Raw genomic sequence first — 21,262 nt, 5'->3', positions numbered from 1 at the left:
AAACTCCTGACCCATCCAAATCCCCCACCCCCCCGCTCCCTGTCCCCTGACTGCCCCCCTTCTCCAACTCCCCGGCCTCCTTACCGTGCCACTCGGCTTAGAGCAGGTGTCTGGCTCCGTGCCCCAAGGAGCGCCCCGCCCGAGTGCTGCCGAGCGGCATGCTGTGGCTGTGGAGGACGGGGAGAAGCGGGGGAGGGGCTCTGGCCACCGCTGCCAGCACCGCCGCCGCGTTCCCTCACAGGCGCACAGCCCCACCCCCCAGCGCTGCCAGGCGGCGTGCTACGGCTGCAGGGGATGGGGGGAGCTGGGAAGGGGCTTTGGCTGCCGAGGCCCCAATGCGAGCAGCGCTCGGCCGCCCTGTCAGCCGCTTTTTGGTCGATAAATAGCCCACTGGGGGGAAATCCCGGACATTTTTAGATTTTTAGAAATCCCCCCCGGACGGCTATTTAAAGAGCGAAAAGCCGGACATGTCCGAGGAAACCCGGACGTGTGGTAGCCCTAGGAGAATGATAACGTCCACCTGAAATCCAAGCAGTAAAATCCCATCTAAAATACTCTCCGAGGAAATATCTGCATTGAGGGGCCGTTGTGATCCCCGTTCCTGCTGGGGAAATGGAGGCACCGAGAGGGTCAGCAAGCCAGCAGCAGAGGTGGGCTCAGAACACTGTGCCTCACTGCCTGCCCAGAACTCAGTCCACTGGGTCACAGCCACCTCGTCGTTTTCCAGTTAACCAAGCCTGGGCTCTCACCTTCCCTGGTTGGGTTGCCAGGATGCTGAGTCCTCTTAGACCAAGTGAACGGAAAACTGGGCTGGGGTGTTTTGTCCACTCCTCGAGACGGTCCAAAGTGTCTGGATGTGGGAGCTTCTTGGCCTCTTCGTAACGCAGAAGCTGAAAACAACAAAGAGCGAATCAGCAGCAGGTGCTTACCGGAAAACTTTGTGTGTCGGTTCTGTGGAGAGGCATCATAACCTCCATGTTGTACCGTCCATTGCTATACATCAGCCCCACTTTGTGTGTGACATCCAGTCCTCCCACTGACTTCCTGGCCGTTAGCACTAGACTCAGCCAGAGGCGTTAGCAGAGCTGCTCTACCCTCCAGGAGAACATGTAGGGCAACAAAATGTTCAGTGACCATTTGTATGGCGGACTTTTGTGCATCTGGGGGTTTGCCAAGAGCAGCCGAACCCCTCGTGGTGACCCTGTGAAGCAGAACAAGCCGCTCTGAGATAACGCGAAAGCTGGGACTGAGAAATCAAACCCCTGAGTTGAAATCCTGACCCCACTGAAGTCAGTGGAAGTTTTGCCATTGATCTCAATGGGCCTAGGATTGGACTCCTGGTGAGGAGAGAATTAAACCCCATCCCTTAATGAGTTAGATGAGGAGACAATCCCTGAAAACTGTCAATAGGAACTAGCCAGACAGAACCCGTGGAAATGGGGAGAACAACCTAGCGATGGACTATAGAGCCACCTCATTCCTGGTGATGTGCCTCTAACTAACCCATCCAATAGAGAAGGTTAAAGATTGCTCACCACATTCAGAGCTAATGATCCTGCATCTGGGGGAGCTTTTACCATGATCCTCTCTCCTCCATACCCACTCTCAATGCCCCTCTTTGCTTTTCCTTAGTGACTTCGCAGGGAGGAACCTTTCATGGACCTGCAGAAAGGCTGATGCCGACAGGAGACCCAGCTGCCCTTCGGGAGAGTCCAGGCTGATGCTGTTCTACAGAACCTTAGTTTCTTGGATATTCCCATCAGGCTCCTGATTACAACTTTGGAGCAACTGATGATCCCCTAAAGGATCCATCTCAGATTTTACACTGAGCGTGCTGGGACAGGACTGGGGGAGCCTAGTCAGTGCTGCATGGACACCTGGCAATGTGGACATGACCAATAAAGCTCATCGTTTATGTAGCGCAATAATGAGTCTCAAAGGCTTGATTTAAGGAGTTGCTCACTAATCTAGGACACAAGACCCAATTGCTCTCATCAGCCAATGAAACTTACTTCTACAAAGAAGGCCATCATGGTCAGCCTGTGTTTCTTATCACCTCTGTCGAGGAGCGGGATCACTAGGTCCAGCAGCATCCTTGTGGTCTCAGGGCAAGCATAGTGCACCATGGCTCTGTGACACAAAGCAGAAATACCTTTGTTAGTAAGGGAAGAAGCACATTCTGCAACAAGGGGGTGAGGGGTCAGCTTGGGGCCACATGGCAGCCCAGAAGTGAGGAATGTTTCATTCTGGAATTGCCCCCACTAGCAGGACTGACTGCATGGAAAACGCTTGTGTATTACCTGGCCAGCAGGCTCACCCCATGGAGGTGATCTTGGGGACTTTGTAGGAGGATCCAGCCTTGCTCCTTCTCCATAACAGTCAGCTCGGAACGGCAGCCAACACAGAGAAGCAGCATCTTTATAGCCTCCACTGCAGAGCTAGATTCAAACAACACACCAGTGTGACTGAGTGCCAGGAGCCCCCTCATGGTAGGTCTGTCAGGGAGTGACGGATTCACTTGTGTGTGGAAAGACACACCAATGGTTTAAATAGAGCTTAGGAAGGCATAGGTTCGTGACTGGGGTTCCTAGGCACTATAATAATACAATTTAATAATATGAAGAAAGAGAAAGAGTTCTGAGCAAATCCTACAGACAATTGCACATCAGCACTAGGGCATGTCAATGTCACAGAACAGGAGAAGTTCCGCCCTTTAGTGTCGGACCCACATTCCTTTGACACACTGGCAAATTGGCTCCCACTAATTTCTCCCCATAGCTGCTGGGATAGTCTTTCTACTTCCTCTGCAGTGCATTGGTCGGTATGTCATTTACCACTGAGAGACACCCTTGCAACCTAAGCCCTGCCTGCTAACTCCCTCAGAATTAGAGAGTTATGGAAAACCTGCAGGGGCCACATGAGAGCTGGAGAAGAGAACTATGACTTCTCTATGACTGTCCATGTAATTAGACCGTTGACTTTCCAGTAGGCGCAGTACCTGGTGTGGAGGCTCTGCCGGCTGCTTTCCCTTCCAGAGACTTTATCCCCTGCTATGCTCTGTCCCAGGCTGAAATGGATTTCGACAAGAAGAGCCATTAGCAGCTGAGGATAGAGGCGGGTTGTGGCATCTCTGGACTTGCTCACCGAGATCATCTCATAGAGGGCGCATGTGGCCTGAAGAGGGAACAAGACAGACACAAGCTTACTTGGAAATCCTACTCCCTCCTGCGTCAGTTCTCAGGACTTCCTGCTTATGTGCTATGAAACTCCCCTGATTCATGGAGAAACAAACCGAGTTAAACTGCCCTGAGCAGCAGGGCGGGGGAAGCCGGGCACTGGCAGGTTGAAGGCTTTGCCTTGTGGAGTCTGGTGACACTAGGCTGCATTGCCACACAGGGGACCTAGCTTTGATTTGGGATCTCGCAGAGCTTCCTGACCTGCAGGGGCTGCAGAGACAGCATGCTTGGGGTGGGGGTAATGCCTCATGGGACTAAGAATGGGAGAGAATAAATTAATGAAGAGAAGAGTGGCTCTTTCATAAGCTTCCTCGGCATCTTTCTTCTCTCTCATTTGGACTTCCACCGTCATTCTTTCATGCTTGCATTGTTCCTTGGCTTCCAAGTGCCTCAGAGGGGCCTTTTCTTCTGCATCTGGGGTCTAGGGGGGCTGAGACCCTACTTTTTGGTCAAAGTCCATGAGCAAATCTCTCAGTTCGTGTTCTGCGGCTTTCTTCTTAACAGATAGCCCCCCTTCTTTACATACTTTTTCAAGTTCTTTTGAGTCAAGACTCTCAGAGGATTGTGATTCACCCATTGTAACTCAGGTCTGGTCTATACTACCCGCCTGAATCGGCGGGTAGAAATCGACCTCTCGGGGATCGATTTATCGCGTCCCGTCGGGACTCAACAATCGATCCCCGAATCGGCGCTCTAACTCCACCAGCGGAGGTGGTAGTAAGCGCCGCCGACAAAAACCCGCCTAAGTCGATTTTGCCGCCGTCCTCACAACGGGGTAAGTCGGCTGCGATACGTCGAATTCAGCTACGCTATTCACGTAGCTGAATTTGCGTATCTTAAATCGACTCCCCGCTGTAGTGTAGATGTACCCTCATCTTTAACCCTTAAAACTCTCCATATCCAATTTAAACTTTAAATAGTGTTGGGTTATGATCTTTAAGCCCAATTGACCTGTGGCATGTGACTCCTGTGCTGACTACGCCAATTGTCACGCTCTCTGGAGTGGTTCACAACTGTGAGTGCCAATCTTAGATCAGACTGCCATAAAACAGGGCAGGCACCCCAAACTAGTAGTATATTCTATAATTGGATTTCACAAAGCCAGTAACAATTGTGCATTCTTGGATTACAGTACCAGTTTTACCAAGGACAGTCTTACCACAGACAGTCCCCTTAGACATTCCAGCCTATCTTGCCACCCAGACAAACTGAACTTTGTGATTAAAGGTTATTAAAACCAAAAATCACACCACATCAGGTTACTCCCAACCCCAAAGGGTCAGTCACTTACTCTAGGTCAATTGGTACTCTGGATCTCACACCAAAAACAACACTGGCAGCCAATTCTCTAGTAAACTAACTAAAGATTTATTAGCTAGGAAAAATAAATGAGAGTTATTGAGAGGTTAAAGCAGGTAAAATACATTAACAGGTGAGTCAAAATTTGTAAATCCCAAATGATAGCGGAGATGTAGTAATCTCTTGGTTTCCTAAAAGTCTTTTCAGGAACCCAGATGTTTCTGGGGATCTCGATTTTGCATTTGGCATCTTCTCTGTAAGAGTCCAAACAGTCAGAGATACAGGATCATTCCTTGACATCTATTTTATAGCTTTTCCAGAAACCAATCTGAACAGTGTCTTTACCCAAGTGGGTTTTGATGAGTAGGAAATTCAGACTTAGTCTGTGAATTCCCGTTGTCAAACACAGTAGCCCTTGCTTTGAAGTTAGCAGTCTTCTTCATTTACATTTCCAAGGCTCCAATTGTGTTTGATGGGTAATTTAATTACAGGGATATACACGATGCCAATGTAATGTAAGAGCAAACAAGAATCCTTCATTAGTTTTCATAAACTTTACACATCAAGTTCATTCTCATCTTTTAACACCAACACACACTTTTGATCTAGGGTTAACTAATTACAGGGATATACACAATACAATAGCAATCAGCAGGTTATAAAGATAAGTGTTTCCTTTAACTTTTCCTTTGAACTAAACAAACACACAAGTGAACTGCCTGATTACACTACAATAGCTTTTGACTTCTTTGATTTCTGTTAGCATCTGAGTGAATTAGCCTGGAACCCTATCCTGAGCTGGCACCAGGGCAGACAGCGTCACAGGGGTTTCTCAGAGCTCCAACACGGATGCGATGAATGGAACCCTCCCCCAAGGGTTTGTCAGGACATTATGGAGTAGCCCCAAAACGGAGGGGATAGTCTGTCCCTGTAAAGGTAGCGGTGCTAGGGGTCAGCCCACCCTTGTCACGTGGCGTGGCCCTGTCAGATTTTGAGATGTCTGATATACGTAAGGAGCTGGGAAATACTGGTAGGGAAGAAGTGGTCCAAGGAATAAGTCGTGTTCAGGAGGAACTCCTGTTATGTTTCTGTAAGGACCTGGGACCAAGAGCCTTGCAAAATGGGAGGGCCAGGACTCCCCTCTCTCCCAGTGAATTGGGATGAGCTTTAGGAAGGGGATCAGCATACATGCTGCCTCCTCCCTCCTAACAGAGAAAACACCAGCAGGAGAAGGCTGAACCCAGGGGTGCTGGAACACGTTGTGTAGTGGGGGTGCTGAGAGCCATTGAACCAAACTGTAAACCCTGTATATGATGGAAACTGCTTCAAGCCAGGGGGTGCTACAGCACCCCCGTTCCCCCAGTTCCAGCACCTATGCCTGAACCCTCTGAGCCTGAGGACTGACTGGGGAAAAAGGGCCACCAGGAGAATCTGGCTAAGGCCCCACAGTTGGCTAACTTACAACCCAGCATAAAGGAGGAGACTGGGGGAGTCCTGCCTGCAGGAGAGGTGGAGGGACTGCCTGAAGTAAATGCCACCTCCAGGAGGAAGGCTAGGGGGCAGGGACTCCTATCTTATGGAGGGAAACCAGAAGGACTGTTTGAAACACAGCCCAGCTGCTGCCAGGGAGGCTGGGAACAGCTTTGAGGAAGCTCCTCAGAAGTTGGGTGGGAAGAAGTCACAAGGAGCCACAAATCCAGGGCGGGAAAAGCAGAAGCTGCAGACCCCTGGGAGTTGCTAACAAGCAGGAAAAAGGGAGGAACAGCTCAGGGAAGTGGTGAGGGATTGAAGGAACAGTCCTTAGCAGCCTCTCATGGGGTCCATGGGCTGGAGCCCAGAGCAGAGGTCAGGTCTGGGTTCCCCAGCAAGAGGCAAAGTACCGACCTCAGGACTAAGAGACCAAGAATGATGAGGCTCAGATGGGGGCTGAGGGCCTGGCACAGAGGCCACTACATGTTGGGTTTTCCCATATTGGACTTTTCTGTTAACCCTGGAAGAGGTGACGTGGCCAGAGGGCCAGACCATGGAACCTGCGGAGTGTTGCAGAACCAGGAGGCTGGACAAGGGGACACCAGTGTGGAATAAGCCCTGCAACATCATGTCCTGGCATGAGGAGGCGCGTTGGCGGTGAGTGTGCCATGTGACAGAGACATAGGATAGATTTTACTGTATGGGGCTATGGATGTTCGAACAGTGACTTACGGCAGCAGACGTGTGAGAGGCTTGGTGCTCAGAGCTGTGGTGACTCTGCAGCCTCACAACCAGGTTCTCCATCACCTGTCCTCCGAGGGCCGGGTCAGCAGATAGGAACTGCCATAGCTCGGCCGCATTGCTAGAAATTCAGAAATACGGCAACATGAGGGACTGGATGGCTTAGGAGAAAAGCTATTAAACCTCTTCACCAATGTAACCTCTTTGTAAGAGAAATCCTCCTGTGGAGCCAACGCCCTGCCCAGCAGTCCAGTCCCCAGAGCTTGTGCAATTCAATGTGGAGCATGAACAAGAACTCCATGGACCTCAGATTGAGAATCACTGGCACAGGATATGGAGCATTTCAGCTCAAGGCTGCCAGTGTGAATCTGGCCTCAATTGGTCACGACCTGTTACTGGCTGATGGCTAATACCGAGAGGCTGATGGCTAATGGCTAATACAGCTTCTCTGGCAGCAGATGTCCTATATGAAATGAACTAAGGGTCTCGGACCAGTGCCCAGTGCACGCTGTCCACATTACAGAGTCAACCACCATACTTGGCCCTTGTTGGTAGGTTCAGGGATTGAACGGGACATGGAGGCTGAATGAGCCTTTCTTGCCTAGTCGGCAGCCCCTCCAGCTATGAGCTCAGAGTGTTGTTAGGGGCAGTGTGGAGGAAGCTTCATCGTCACTTCCCGGGCTGCAGCTGAGGTCTTCATTATCCAAGGGTGTCAATGGGGCACCTTTCACCAGCATTAAATTCCCTTTAAAAAAAAAAGGGAGCGGGCATGCAGCAGCATGGCTCAGATCTCCGCAGCGCTCAGCCAACAACTGTGTGAGGGAGGGTTTCAGTGGAGTCCTCTGATATGCAGGGCTGGCTCTAGGATTTTTGCCGCCTCGAGCAAAAAAAATGTTGGCTGCCCCCACTTTTTTTTTCGTACCCCTCTCCCCCAGCCCCGCCCCAACTCCACCCCTTCCAAACCCCTTCCCCAAATCCCCAGCCCTGCCTCCTCCCCCGGGCGTGCCACATTTCCCCCCTCATTGCTTCCTGGGGGCCCCCGCGACCTCCCACCCTAGCTCACCTCCGCTCCGCCTGCTCCCCCGGGTGCACTGCTGCTCTGCTTCTCCCCCCTCCCTCTCAGGCGAAGGAGGGGGGAGAAGCGGAGCAGCGGCGCGTTCAGGGGAGTAGGCAGAGTGGAGGTGAGCTATGGTCGGGGGGCGCAGGAAGTAACGGGGGGTAGAGGAACCACTCCCCGCTCCAGCTCACCTCCGCCTCCCCTGAGCGCCCCCCGCTCAGCTTCTCCTCCCTCCCTCCCAGCCTTGCTGCGCAAAACAGCTGTTTCATGTGTGGCAAGCCTGGGAGGGAGCGGGGAGAAGCAGAGCGGTGGCGCGTTCAGGGGAGCAGGCGGAGCGGAGGTGAGCTAGGGTGGGGGGGGCGCAGGAAGTAACGGGGGGTAGAGGAACCGCTCCCCACTCCAGCTCACGTCCGCTCCACCACCGCCGCCTCCCCCGAACGCCCTGCTGCTCGGCTTCTCCTTCCTCCCAGACTTGCTGCACGAAACAGCTGTTTTGCGCGCAGCAAGCCTGGGAGGCAGGGGGGAGAAGCGGAGCGGCGGCGGTGCGCTCAGGGAAGCAGGTGGAGGCGAGCTGGGGCGGCGAGCTGGGGTGGCGGGGACACTTTTTCCCTATGCCCCGGAGTCAGCACCTATGATGGCCGGTTCCAGAATGCCGCCCCTAGAAATGTGCCGCCCCAAGCACCTGCTTGTTTTGCTGGTGCCTGGAGCCGGCCCTGCTGATATGGATTGTTTTTGGAACTCACCACTTGGGATCATCCATCATAAAACCACGCTTTGCGTAATCACTGTTGCTCAACTTTTCCTGCCCAAACACAAATGTGCTTCAGACAGCAAACGTTCCACCTAGGCTCACTATCTGTACGTTCAGATGAAGGAGAACGGCGGAATGAGCTCTGCGTTTGCCAGCCGGAGTAGCAAAGGGATAGTGAACTCAAGAACACAGACTTAAATCCACCCCCTGCTCCAGGACCCATGAGCACTGACCGTAGGTGTGGGGGACTGTGCTTTTGAGAACCTCTCCCACAGGCAGATCTCTAACAAGTCCCAGGGGCTGGGAGAGGGGGACTGGGAATGAGAGCTCCTGCCTTGCACATGGGGAGACACATTCAGGGAATGGGGGAGAGGAATCTCTGACAGGCGGATTTCGCTCGCTGTGGTTTGTGGCTGAAAAGAGAAGAGCCATCAGGAGGAGAGGGCAGGTAATTTGTCCCATGTAGAGGGGGGAGATTCAGTCCTCAACAGTCAGTGCTTTATACTTTGCCTTAGTAAGACCAAACAATGTGCTCATTGGTGAGGTTCTCATATAGGACCTCAAAGGATCACGCAAGGCCTGAAGAGTGGAGGCATTTCGTACCTGTCTGTAGGGAAGGAGTAGTCCAGAAGGCATGAGATCACTGTGTCCAGATGCTCCGCCTCGCCAGCCAGCAGGGCCACTAACTTCTTCATCAGGGTCCTGGAGCTGGGCTGCTGGACTGAATCCAACCGGCTGCAAACCCCAGCCACAAGGTCTGCTGCCTGAGAGAGAGGGAACTAGATGAGACGGGACAAGACTCTCATCCCATCCTGCAGCTGGGGCAAGAGGGAACCTCAGCATCCCTGGAGAATCAGAGTTAGCCTCTAGGTTTTGCCTAAAAGTCACAATTTCCTATATTATTGGCAGGGCTCATTTCGGAGCCTTACAAGGTGCATTGTCGCAAAGACCACATATCAATGGCTCAAAGGAGATGAGTCCTATCTAGGCACAATACAGAGGTAACATAAGAATGGCCATACTGGGTCAGACCAATTGTCCATCTAGCCCAGTATCCTGTCTTCTGCTGGTGCCAGATGCTTCAGAAGAAATTAACAGCTGATTTAGACCCCCTCCGTTTGTATGTATAGTTGGGATTATGTTTTCCAATATACAGGAATCAGACTAGAAGATCTGATGGTTCCTTCTGGCCTTAAACTCTCTGAACGTATGACTGTTCCCAGCACTGGGAATTCTAGTTTCCGTCCATCTCAGCAGCAGCGCCCCATACCTTCTCCACCTTAGTCCCACCGCTGTTCACCATGGCAGACAGCAATCCCTCTGCAGTTGGCTGGCAGTTATTGTTGCAATGATTCGTCAGGCCATCCATAACAGTCAGAATGAAATCTGTCCTCTCTCTTGGGTTGAAATAGACTCCAAAGAGCTGAAGCATACAGGGAAAAGTGTAATTTACAAAAGGCCTCGTCCTGATCCCATGGGGGGCTGATAACTACTGGAGCCCAGAGAAAGCCCTGTCTGGGGGTTGCAGGTCCTCTCCAGCTTCTCAGGGGCTCTGTTTTACTCCTTTCTATTACAGGGCCCCAGTGGCTGATGAGGCTTCTGCTGCGAAACCATATCACTCACAGTGAGGCAAGAGGACTAGTTAAACCATTACAGTGGCCAACCTAGGAGTGCTGCCGTGCACATCAGGATGTGCATTTAGTGGTGTCAGACACCTACTTCTCAGGCATCCGAGGTGCAAGGGTCACCATTAAAAGATCAGCAGTTACGGGATCCACGTAGTAATATTAGTAATGACTGTTACAGTACTCGGTCTTTGACTGTGACTGTATGTGATACCCTCCTACAACACATCCCAGCAGAAATACAGCACCCAAGTCCTGATTACAACACCATCACCATACTTTCTGGCTTGCAGCCTGACCCAAAGACCATTGAAATCAATGGAAAGACTTCCATTGGCTTCAATAGGTTTTGGATCAAGCCTATATAGTATAGACCTCGTGGTGACAGCTTCTAACAACCCAAAGTACTAGAGCAGTAGGCGTTCAACCTTCCCCATATGGACACTCCCTTTCTTATACTAGGACCCTCCCAGAGTCCCCTTCCAAACTAGCCAAGACCCTGTCCCATTTGGCAATAAGGAAAGGGCAGGGTGGCTGTGCCCCCCAGGTTGGGAACCCATCTGCTAGAGCAGTGGTTCTCAATCAGGGATACGCATACCCCTGGGGATACACACAGGGGCGCCAGGTTTGTATAATTTTTGGCATTGCTCAGAATGGGTCCAAGTCCCGTCTCCCCCTACACCTGCCTAAGGCTCTGGGAGGGAGTCTGGGTGCGGGAGGTGGTTTGGGGTGGAGGCTTTGGGAGGAAGTTTGAGCACAGGCTCTGGGAGGGAGTCTGGATGTGGGAGGGGGTTTGGGGTGGAGGCTCTGGGAGGAAGTTTGAGCACAGGCTCTGGGAGGGAGTCTGGGTGCGGGAGGGGATTTGGGGTGCAGGCTCTGGGAGGAAGTTTGAGTGCAGGCTCTGGGAGGAAATCTGGGTGCGGGAGGGGGTTTGGGGTGCAGGCTCTGGGAGGAAGTTTGGGTGCAGGAGGAGTGCAGGCTCTGGGAGTGAGTCTGGGTGCGGGAGGGGGTTTGGGGTGCAGGCTCTGGGAGGAAGTTTGAGTGCGGGAGGGGTGCAGGCTCTGAGATGGAGTTTGGGTGCTGGGTGCAAGCTCTGGGTTGAGGCAGGGGGCTGGGGTGCAGCAGGGACTGCGGGCTCTGGGAGGGAGTCTGGGTGTGGGAGGGGTTTGGGGTGCAGGCTCTGGGAGGAAGTTTGAGTGCGGGCTCTGGGAGGGAGTCTGGGTGCGGGAGGGAGTTTGGGGTGCAGGCTCTGGGAGGAAGTTTGGGTGCTGGGTGCAGGCTCTGGGCTGGGATAGAGGGTTTGGGTGTGGGAGGGGGCGTGCGGCTGGTCCAAGGATGAGGAGTTTGGGGTGCAGCAGGCAGGCTGACCCTGGGCTGGGGCAGGGGGCCAGAGAGGAGGACTCCCCCCAGCCCTCTCCCTGCTGGCGGCAGCGAGCTCTGGGTGTGGGAGGGGTTTGGGGTGCAGGCTCTGGGAGGAAGTTTGAGTGTGGGCTCTGGGAGGGAGTCTGGCGGCAGCGAGCTCTGGGGGAGAGGAAGGGGGGGGCCTCCTCACCGACCCCCAACACGACACTCATCCAAGCCCCCCCAGGCTGCTGCTCAGGAGGTCCAGCCAGGATAAGCCTCCCCCTCCCCTCCCCCGAGTCGACACGGAGTCTCCTGCCGGGGGGCGGGGGGGAGGGCTGCCATGCGCTCCTCCCCTCCTCCCTCCGCAGGCGTAGCAGCCGCCTCAGCCTGCCCCCGGCGCCGCTTCCTTGTAGCCGGCTGCGGCAGTGGCTGGCGAGGGAGCACAGTGCGGAGCTGCAGGGGGCAGCCGCCCGCTGCCCAGGGAAGGCAGGGGCGCTTGGGGGAGGCGCGCGGGGGTGGCAGCCGGGGCCGGGAGAGGTGCGTGGGGGCGGCAGGTGGGGCTGGAAGAGAGACCCGGCCCCGAACATTGGTGGAGCCGGGTCCCCTAGGCCCTGAATTTTCTCAAGCCCGGGCACCATGGGCCCACATAACTTGCCGTCCCTGGGGGTACAGGGGGTACATCAACTCATCTAGATATTTGCTTAGTTTTACAATAGGCTACATAAAAAGCACTAGCAAAGTCAGTCCAAACTAACATTTCATACAGACAATGACTTGTTTATACTATCTACTATATCAGTGTTTCTCAATCTGGGGGTGGCAACCACCAGGGGGGTCATGGGATGGGTTTAGGGGGGTCACAAGTTTAGGGTTGCCATTGGGGGTGGCAAGCAGGGCCCCCGCAAATCTAAGATACATGCAGAAGCTGAAGCCCAAGCCAAGCCCACTGCCTAGGTTTGTCAACTTTGTAATATTTAAAAACCGGACACTCATGCAGGAGTGCTGGACCTCTTCTGCCCCGCCTCTTCCCCCCGAGGCCCTGCCCCCCATTTGGTCCTCTTCTCCCCTTCCACTGTTGCTCACTGCTCTTCCCCTCTTCCCCGCCCAGGTCAGGAGCAATTTGCCTGCTGGGAGCTGCAGCCGCATGATGTGGGTAGGTGGTGGCCCCGGTTGAGTAGGGGCTGGTGCGGGTGATGACCTGGCACCTCCCCACCTCCCTCACCCGCAGTAACTGGACTTTGGGTGTCCAGTCAGTAGATCTGACCGGACACTATCAGATCCCCTTTTCAACCAGATTTTCTGGTCGAAAACCGGGCACCGGCCACCTTACCACCGCCCGGGGCTCAAGCTGAAGCCCGAACCCCGCCCCCTGGGACTGAAATCAGGTACAATAGTCTGGAAAGGTTGAGAACCACTTGCTGCAGAGTAGATCACTCTTTATGAGCACTTGTTGTCTTCACTGTTGTAGCCGTGTCGGTCCCAGGGTATTAGAGACACAAGGTGGGTGAGGTTCTATCTTTTATTGAACTAACTTCTGGTAGTGAGAGAGACCAGCTTTTGAGCTACACAGAGCTCTTCTGTCTCTGTCTGAAGAAGAGCTCTGTATGGCTCAAAAGTTTGTCTCTTTCACCCACAGAAGTTGATCCAATAAAAAAATTGGACCTCACCCATCTTGTTTCTTTCTGAGCATGTCATTTCTAGCCATGAGTAAGGGCGGGAGCTGTAATTCTTGGGTAAGCCATACACAATAGAGATGGGCGATCCAGGGACAAGAAGTCGTTTGGAGCTGTGCGATACCGTATTGTACTGACACCAATGTAGAACGGTCATTAGTGCCAGGATGTGATTACCTCTGCGATCCTGGAGGGGCTGTTGCAAACCACAGTGGGGCTCCAAGCAGCCAGAAATTCCTTGTTCCTCTGTTCAGTCCATTCCACATTCTTTCTGTCCAACTGTGCAACTGAAATACATGTTAATAAGTATCAGAGGGGTAGCCGTGTTAATATGTTAACATGTTAATAACACTCTTAACTTTCCATTCTGCTTCCTGGCTTCTGCTCTTATCCCTCTTTACTGGACAAAGCCCTTTGTTTGGCCCTGATCCAGGAAATCATTTAAGCACGTACATTATTCTAAGCAGATGAATAATCCCAGGGGCTTCCATGGGACTACTCGCCTGATGAAAGTTACAGATGTGCGTAAATGTTGTGCTGGATCAGGGCCTTGACCCCCAGAGTAAAATGGCTCTATCAAGTGGTGACTGGAATCTAGCCAAAACACTTCAGTGGCATAGAAGTGGATTAACACAGTCATGAATCGAGCCCCAGATTTGGATCCAGATTTCCAACAGCCATCAAAGTTCTGGGCCGTTCGGGGTACAGGCAGCTTGAACTGAACTAATTGGTCTGATGGCGTTGAATCCCCTATCATCGTGTCCCACTGACCCTTCCCATTCCCACTGACGGAATGAGCTCTACCAGTCTCAGTTTGCGGTAACGTGTGTTGCCTTTCTCTGTATTCCCCCCCCACACTTTCCTTTCTTTGAAAGTCAGGGCTAGAATTACGGGATGACTATCAGACGCTTGTTTCTAGATCCACAAAAAAACCAGCACTCTGTTCAAAGGAACAAATACCGAGCCAGATGCTCTACTTCTTCCTCAGGCACTATCCTGAACGGGAGCTTTGCCTGAGGAAATCTCTAGCATTTAGCTCCCAGGAGGGGGATTCAGATGCTCATCAGTGCTTCTCTTACTCTTTTGGCGCCACGCAATAGAGACGAGGTAATGAACAGCCCCTGCTGCCTTTGAGCTGATCGCCTTGACGGGATCCCCACAGCGGATCCCCAGCACTGCAACCAGGTGCCCGAGCCTGGTGAATGGAGACACTTCCTAATTGTACAAAAGAGGAGAGGAGGAATCCATTACCACTGCAGGTAAAGCGGGCTGTGTCTCCTAGGCAAGGAGTCTATATCCACACAGTCCCTTTCTATAATGGGGCGTGATCCTCAGCTCTCCCTCTTCAGAAGAGGCTTGGGAGCCAGAAGAAGAATATAGGGCTCGATCCCGCACCACAGACGTCCACTGGAGTTTTGCCACAGACTTCAGTGGGAGCAAGATCAGGATCATAATGATCTGTAACGGCTGAGGTGGGCTGGAATGGAGAGGCCTCTTCCTGCAGCTCTACAAGAGGAAAGTATCCCATGGTACAAGGATGAGGAATGCAAACAGGGAACCAGCTGGGGATGAAATGTCTTCAGTCTCTAGGATTTTGAAATCTCTTTTCTCTGAAATTCATTAGATTCAACCATAGAAAAACCCGTTCTTCCTGTGCCCCTTGTTAGCTGCTTTTCCTGCATTGGAAAGAGGTGGCCTATTTCTCCAGGGCACTGGATTTATTTTCCAAGTGTATCAGACGCCAACCCATCTCAGTCAGGATGATGGACGACCAACGAGATCGGTTTTTCCTCCGCCTATTAGGGAGAATTGCACTGTGGGGCCCATCAACATACTTCTAAGCAGGAAGTTTCTCTGGCGTGGGAGAGTGCCCTGTAGGTCTAGTTTGCAATCAGGTCACTAGAAGTCAAGAGTTACTCACATCCAGTTTGACTTCTGTGGCCACGAAGTTTAGGAGCAGTATGCTGCTCCATACAGCCCTCTCCCGCCGGCAAGCTTCCCTGGACTGCATCCAGGAGTCCATGAGCTGCAGGAAAAACAAGAGAGGTTAAAAATAACAGGGGGAAAGGCTGTATACAAGTGATCCCCAAAGGATAATCTTTATTCTGGCTGAATCATCTCACTCTTACAGATACAGGCTGCGTCTGCTTTGTGCAGACTCAAAATACACATGGAATTCTTCTCTTTGAACGAAAGCAAAGTGCATTTCTCTCTGAGGGCCCAGTCACACACCCGCTGAAGTCAATGAAAGTTTTGACATTGATCTAAGGACCGATCCAATGCCCATTGAAGTCAACGGAAAGGTCCCCATTTGATTTCAATGAGCATTGGATCAAGCCTTTAATGGATGCAGGATTGGGTCCTATGTAAGGAAGGGAAGGGCCAAGTCTTCTCTGGACAAGCCACACAATCCAGCATTTCATTCAGCAAAATAAGAGCAGCTGGAAGAAAACTTCTATTCTTTCATGATTGCAGACTTTGGGCCAGCCCTCATGCTCTGTAGTTAGGGGCAGTCTTGGTTCCCATTGCACCCATTGGTTCTCACTGTGGGACAGCTGGAGCTGGGAGTTCTGTGGAGGCCAGGTGCCAGCCCTCACGGGGGACTAGAGTCCTGGCAGCGACCCCTCCAATTGGATCAGGAGTGGCAATGATGGGCAGTAAAGGGAATAACGTCCTCATTTGGAAAGGACACTGTGATGTAAGGGCCACCTGGAGACAGGAAAGAAACTGAGGGTAACAATGGAGGAGATTGTCAGACCTCACAGATGGAAATAGAAGACTCCCCCGTGCTACATGAACCTTGTCACATATGCCCTAATAGGAGAACCCTGTGGAGATGGGGTACTCCGTTCTTTCCTTAACTCTCCTTTCCCTCACAAGCTCTTAACAAGATTTTCCTGTTCCTCTTCCCTACCTTACCATCCTCCAACCGGCATCTCCAGATCCTGTTTACCTGCAAGATCCTCTCTAGCTCTGCCGGAACTGGATTTTCTAAAATCAGACTCTGGAGCATCTCGTTGAGGGTCTGCAATGTTTCAATGAAGAGAACCTGAAAGGAGGGGGAACCGTTATGCTCAGCGCCACAGAGCTGTGGATTATACAAATAATTTATCTTATGGGCTTGAGGCAAGAATCACAGGGTGAAATTCTTTGGCCTGTATTATACAAGAAATCAGGCTAGATCAGGGGTGGCCAACCTGTGGCTCCGGAGCCATATGCGGCTCTTCAGAAGTTAATATGCGGCTCCTTGTATAGGCACCGACTCCGGGACTGGAGCTACAGGCGCCAACGTTCCAATGTGCCCGGGGGTGCTCATCAGGGGCGTAGCCAGGTGGAGGGAACAGGGGCAGTGGGAAAAAAAAAGGCGCCACCCGCTGCGGCGCTTTTACTGACAGGGCGGCGCTCCGGGTCTTCGGTGGCACCTCGGCGGCGGGACCTTCACTCGCTCTGCGGGTCTTCGGCGGCACCTCGGCGGCTGGACCTTCACTCGCTCTGTGGGTCTTCAGCGGCACCTCGGCGGCGGTTCCTTCACTCACTCTGCGGGTCTTCGGTGGCACCTCGGTGGCGGGATCTTCACTCACTCTGCGGGTCTTCGGCAGCACCTCGGCGGCGGGACCTTCACTCGCTCTGCCGGTCTTCGGCGGCACCTCGGCGGCGGGACCTTCACTCGCTCTGCGGATCTTTGGCGTCATTTCGGCGATGAAGCTTCAGTGCCGCCGAAGACACCCGGAGCTAGTGAAGGTCCCACCGCCGAAGTACCGCCAAGACCCGAAGCGCCGCCCCGTCAGTAAAAGCGCCGCAGCAGGTGGTGCCTTTTTTTTCTGCTCCCGGGTGAGTAAAATGAAAAAGGCGCCACTTGTGCTCCGTGGGGGAGCGGCCGCTGCCCCGCTTCCACCCTAGCTACGCTACTGGTGCTTACTGCTCAACCCCTGGCTCTGCCACAGGCTCTGCCCCCACTCCACCCTTCCCGCCTCATCCCCTGAGCCGGCCGTGCCATTGCTCCTCCCCTCCAGAGCCTCCTGCACGCCACCAAACAGCTGATCGGGAAGTGCGGAGAGGGAGGGGGAGGCGCTGATCAGCGGGGCTGCCAGAGGGCAGGAGGCGCTGGGAGTGGGGTGGGGGAGCTGATGGGGGGCTGCTGACATATTACTGTGGATCTTCAGCAATGTCCATTGGTAAATTCTGGCTCCTTCTCAGGCTCAGGTTGGCCACCCCTGGGTTAGATGATCTAATGGTCCTTTCTGGCTTCCAAGTCATAAACCAATAGAATTTATAGTTCAGACCTTGTCCTAAGACAAGGGCTATAAAAATAAGGCCAGATCCTCAATGAGTGCATATTGACATAGCTCCCTCAGCGGGCGTGAAGCTACACGGATTCATACCAGCGAAGGGTCTGGCCCATACTTCTTGTACGCAATAGTTGCTAAATAATTAGCTACTTCACTTATTCAATAATGTGGGTGCCCTGAGCACAAGAGAAACCGTATTTAGATTTGTTCTGGGCAGTGAATCCTTCAGGAATCTTGAGAAAACTAGCCTCATGTTTCAACTGATATTGGCCTGCCGTGATTCAAAGCTGTGCTCTTGACAATCACCCAGAAAGCCAGATGCATCGTTATATCCCTGCCTCATTTCCATTATAAACCAAAGGAAACTGATAACAGAAAGACATCTGCAGTATAAATGACCCTTTTCTTATAATTGATCTTCCAAATCATCCCCCCAACCTGATGTAATGAATTCATCAATGCCTCCCTTGGGAAGATAACATGCAGCAAAGCCCTTATCAGAGAGTAAGGAAAATGTTATAGCAAAAGAAAGTCCTACGTTGAAATGAGATTTTTTAACATTAGAAATAAATATCACTTTAATAAATATATCACCTTGTCTTTGCAGGAGTGCCGCCAGCTTTTCTGCTGCCCTAGGCGGCGGAAGGTCCCGCCCCGAAATGCCGCCCCCCACAGAGGCCACCACCCCCCAAATTGTAGCGCCCTAGGCGACCGCCTAATGGGTTGCGCCGGCCCTGTGTCTTTGCCCTTTACTCCTCTGGGTCTTAGATACTATTCACTCCAATGATTTGGTTAGAGAGAGCATATGTGAGCATGCGGGATGTGAGGCAAATTAAGTGTTCTAAATTCTATTGACTTTGGTAGTGAATTTGGTCCAGTGTCCATAATTTCTCTCCCCTCAACTTTAGGGCCATAAATGGCTTTTCAGAATTAAAAAAGCGCAGGCACTAAAGCTTTAGCAACTCTGACAGTACGGGTCAGATGTTTAAAGATTTGCCACCATATTTACACCCACAATTTGCAGCCGCAGCTTTGCTCCTACTGGTCTTTTCACCCGTCAAGTTGATCACTTCGATGCCAAAGTACTGGATTTAGGTGTGAAATCAGGTATTTCAGGTGCCCACGTGAGCTAAGGTGTAACTGCAAATAATTGCAGGTCAAAAGTAGGGACTAAAGTAAAGTTCAGGCTGAAAATGTGGCTGTATCGAGTGCCGCAGGACCCCAACTTTATTCAGCCCCTTCATGCAAGAGGACCTAGCTGTGGGAGGTGCCACACACCAGAAATACCCGGTCAGTGATCAAACAATAGCCAGCCCCATTTCTGGGGCAAGCACTAAGTACGTTTTCCTCATTCCACATGCCTCATTCTAGCTTCACCACCCAGATTGGGATCCCCAGTAGTTCCCTAGTAAATTGAAAACGGATGGATCATTTTCATAATTGGGAATGTGGCAGCTACTTGCTGTATGCATGGGACGAATGATCAGGGCCACGTCACCGGGGCTAAAGTCCCCAACTGATACTCCACAATGGCGTTCCATGAGAAATTTCGCTGACAGTGTAGTCACATATCACCAATATGGGCCCAAAGTAAGTAACAGGAAACCATTCTTGAGTTACCTTTGTGTACTGGCCGCTTATACCCCTGATTACTCCTTGCACCTGCAATGTCATTAGAAGTGGCAGGGAAAACACGCTCTTGAGGAATGTTCTCAGCAGGACCCATCTCTGGTGGGAGCCCATGGCCTTCACCACATGCTTTTTGCTGGTAAAAGGAAGAAGCCTGGATTGGACTTTGAGGTGCTGAAGCCTAACGGAGGCATCAGATGGTGAGGACATGAACTGAGGGTTATGCTGAAGGAGCGTGAGACTAAGAGACATCTGGACTATACAAGAGAACAAGATCATGTGAACAGTAACAATGTAGAAGAGTAAGACACTGGCAAAGATTAACAGAATACAGGAAAAGCACGGGAGGGCAGGGACTGGTGACCCGAATAGTAAATCCGGCTCAGAAACGCTACAGAAGAGAGTGAAGGAAATGACTCAGCTGACACCTCCAGAAAGAAAATCATCTCAAAATGTCTGCAGAGACTCTTGGCTTTGAATCACATGTGGAGTAAAGAGGATTACAAAGTTACTGGGTAGAAAATCATCAGTCAGCCATGCAAGAGTCCCCCAGCTCCTCCCCAAAGAGTCCTCAGCATCTAACGAGAAAAAGGCACGAAGTGAGGGACTGCTATTGGCAACTCTGGTCCCACCGAGCATGGAGTGAGAAGTCAGGTGTGAAGGCTGGGCAGTTAAATGAGAAGTCACGTTACCTCAGCTCGATAATGATGGCCATGGCCTGGAGCCGTATGGTGCTGGAGAGAGAGTCCCGGGGTTCTTTCTTAATCATCTCCTGTAAGTCACAAAGGGGCAAACATAGTAAATGAGACACAAGTGCTCCCAGCATCAGTCCTACTCCCTCACACATTCATTGAGGAGGTTATACAAAGCCCTGGCATCACAGCTAACTCTGGAGGCCTCAAAAAAGGCTAAATTAGCCACAGGCTTCTCCGGAGTCTCCAATAAATCCCCAGCTAAAAGAACATCAGATATTCTAAAAGTAACAAGGAGCCCAGCCAAAACCCAGGATCTTCCTTTCTGATGGAAGAGCTCCCAGACCATGAAGCTGCTCAGCCAGTGGTGTTGTCCAAAGGGATCTCATCTGTTTCTACCCAGCCACAAATTCACTCCCTCATTTCCTCATCCATCTCTGTTCACTCATCTCCTACTTCCCACCAACTAGCATCCTCTCTCTGTCCATTCACACTAATATTTCCAGTCAATCAGCACTGACCTCAATTTTACACACTGAAATAATTGCTTCAGTGTATACAACAAAGTTCTTTACAACTCTCCAGATTCCATGGACCCTAGCGTGGGTTTAGCCGCTAAGTATTCTCCACAGTTCATCAATCTTTTCCAACCAACAACACGGACCCTGTGTATATTATTTACTCACCACTATGGCTCCTGCAGTGTCTGATGCAAAGTTGTGAATAAAAAAGTCAGGCATGTTATGCCAGTCGATGCTCTTGCTGAGAACAAACAAGAGTCTTAAGAAACTTTTTTTCATAATGAAATCCTAAACCAAAATGAGAAAAAATATATATCAGGGTGAAAGGGATTTAGATAGAGAACATCATCGGGTAGAATATTCTACCTTCATTCAAAACCCCTCCACACGGAACAGCTGGTAGATAAATTAACAATGTTGCAGAGCAATGAATAATCAGGATCAGAAATCGTGGTGAGTTGAGGATGATGATGTATCCGGGCAGCACCTACAATATACTGGGCTTTGTCTGCAAACAAAGGAAGACACAGGCCCAGCTCCCAAGAATTGACAGTCTAAGAAGGGTTCTGATGGCTTCCAGCAGAATGTTGGATTGTGTAGGACCTGACTGTGTGAGCTACCTGTTCAGAGAAGGGTTGGATCAAGGAGAACAAGCAGAACATCAATGGGACTCCATGTGGAGGACTCCACACAGGGCCTGTTTTCTGTAGGACAAGTAGCCAGATGTAGCGTGACCATGTGTAATAAATGAAGGGGGGGGGCTCCCTTTTATGAACACCCAGCCAGCCAGTTAGCTATAAAGTCCCTCTTGGTGGCTGTTCTCTGCTTGCTTTACCTGTAAAGGGTTAACAAAGTTCCCCAGCTAAAGGAACAGGAGTGGGCACCTGACCAAAAGATCCAATGGGAGGGCTAAAACTTTTTAAAATGGGGAAAAA

At 51.6% G+C, this 21,262-nt stretch overlaps 1 protein-coding gene across 6 annotated transcripts in view; it reads right to left on the bottom strand.

Moving 5' to 3' along the window:
* Nucleotides 1-20,577, bottom strand: part of LOC128845524 (maestro heat-like repeat-containing protein family member 7) — a 28,192-nt gene extending 7,615 nt beyond the window's left edge. For all 6 annotated transcript variants that reach the window (XR_008446666.1, XR_008446667.1, XR_008446665.1 and 3 more), the window contains exons 1-14: nucleotides 20,493-20,577; nucleotides 19,807-19,886; nucleotides 19,106-19,250; nucleotides 16,150-16,245; nucleotides 15,118-15,222; nucleotides 14,276-14,411; nucleotides 13,374-13,483; nucleotides 9,825-9,977; nucleotides 9,158-9,318; nucleotides 6,738-6,867; nucleotides 2,999-3,174; nucleotides 2,301-2,438; nucleotides 2,013-2,130; nucleotides 750-890 (exon numbers count right to left, since the gene is read on the bottom strand). Coding sequence is in view for 3 of the 6 variants with exons in the window: in XM_054044308.1 (XP_053900283.1) it covers nucleotides 750-890; nucleotides 2,013-2,130; nucleotides 2,301-2,438; nucleotides 2,999-3,174; nucleotides 6,738-6,867; nucleotides 9,158-9,318; nucleotides 9,825-9,977; nucleotides 13,374-13,483; nucleotides 14,276-14,411; nucleotides 15,118-15,222; nucleotides 16,150-16,245; nucleotides 19,106-19,250; nucleotides 19,807-19,886; nucleotides 20,493-20,546 (1,743 nt within the window). In the remaining 3 variants the exon portion in view is untranslated. The remainder of the gene's footprint in view (nucleotides 1-749; nucleotides 891-2,012; nucleotides 2,131-2,300; nucleotides 2,439-2,998; nucleotides 3,175-6,737; nucleotides 6,868-9,157; nucleotides 9,319-9,824; nucleotides 9,978-13,373; nucleotides 13,484-14,275; nucleotides 14,412-15,117; nucleotides 15,223-16,149; nucleotides 16,246-19,105; nucleotides 19,251-19,806; nucleotides 19,887-20,492) is intronic.
* Between the last annotated feature and the right edge of the window lie 685 nt (nucleotides 20,578-21,262).

This window comes from Malaclemys terrapin, chromosome 11, assembly GCF_027887155.1.
Source record: "Malaclemys terrapin pileata isolate rMalTer1 chromosome 11, rMalTer1.hap1, whole genome shotgun sequence".
Lineage (NCBI taxonomy): Eukaryota > Metazoa > Chordata > Testudines > Emydidae > Malaclemys > Malaclemys terrapin.
This window is presented reverse-complemented; position numbering and strand designations above follow the sequence as displayed.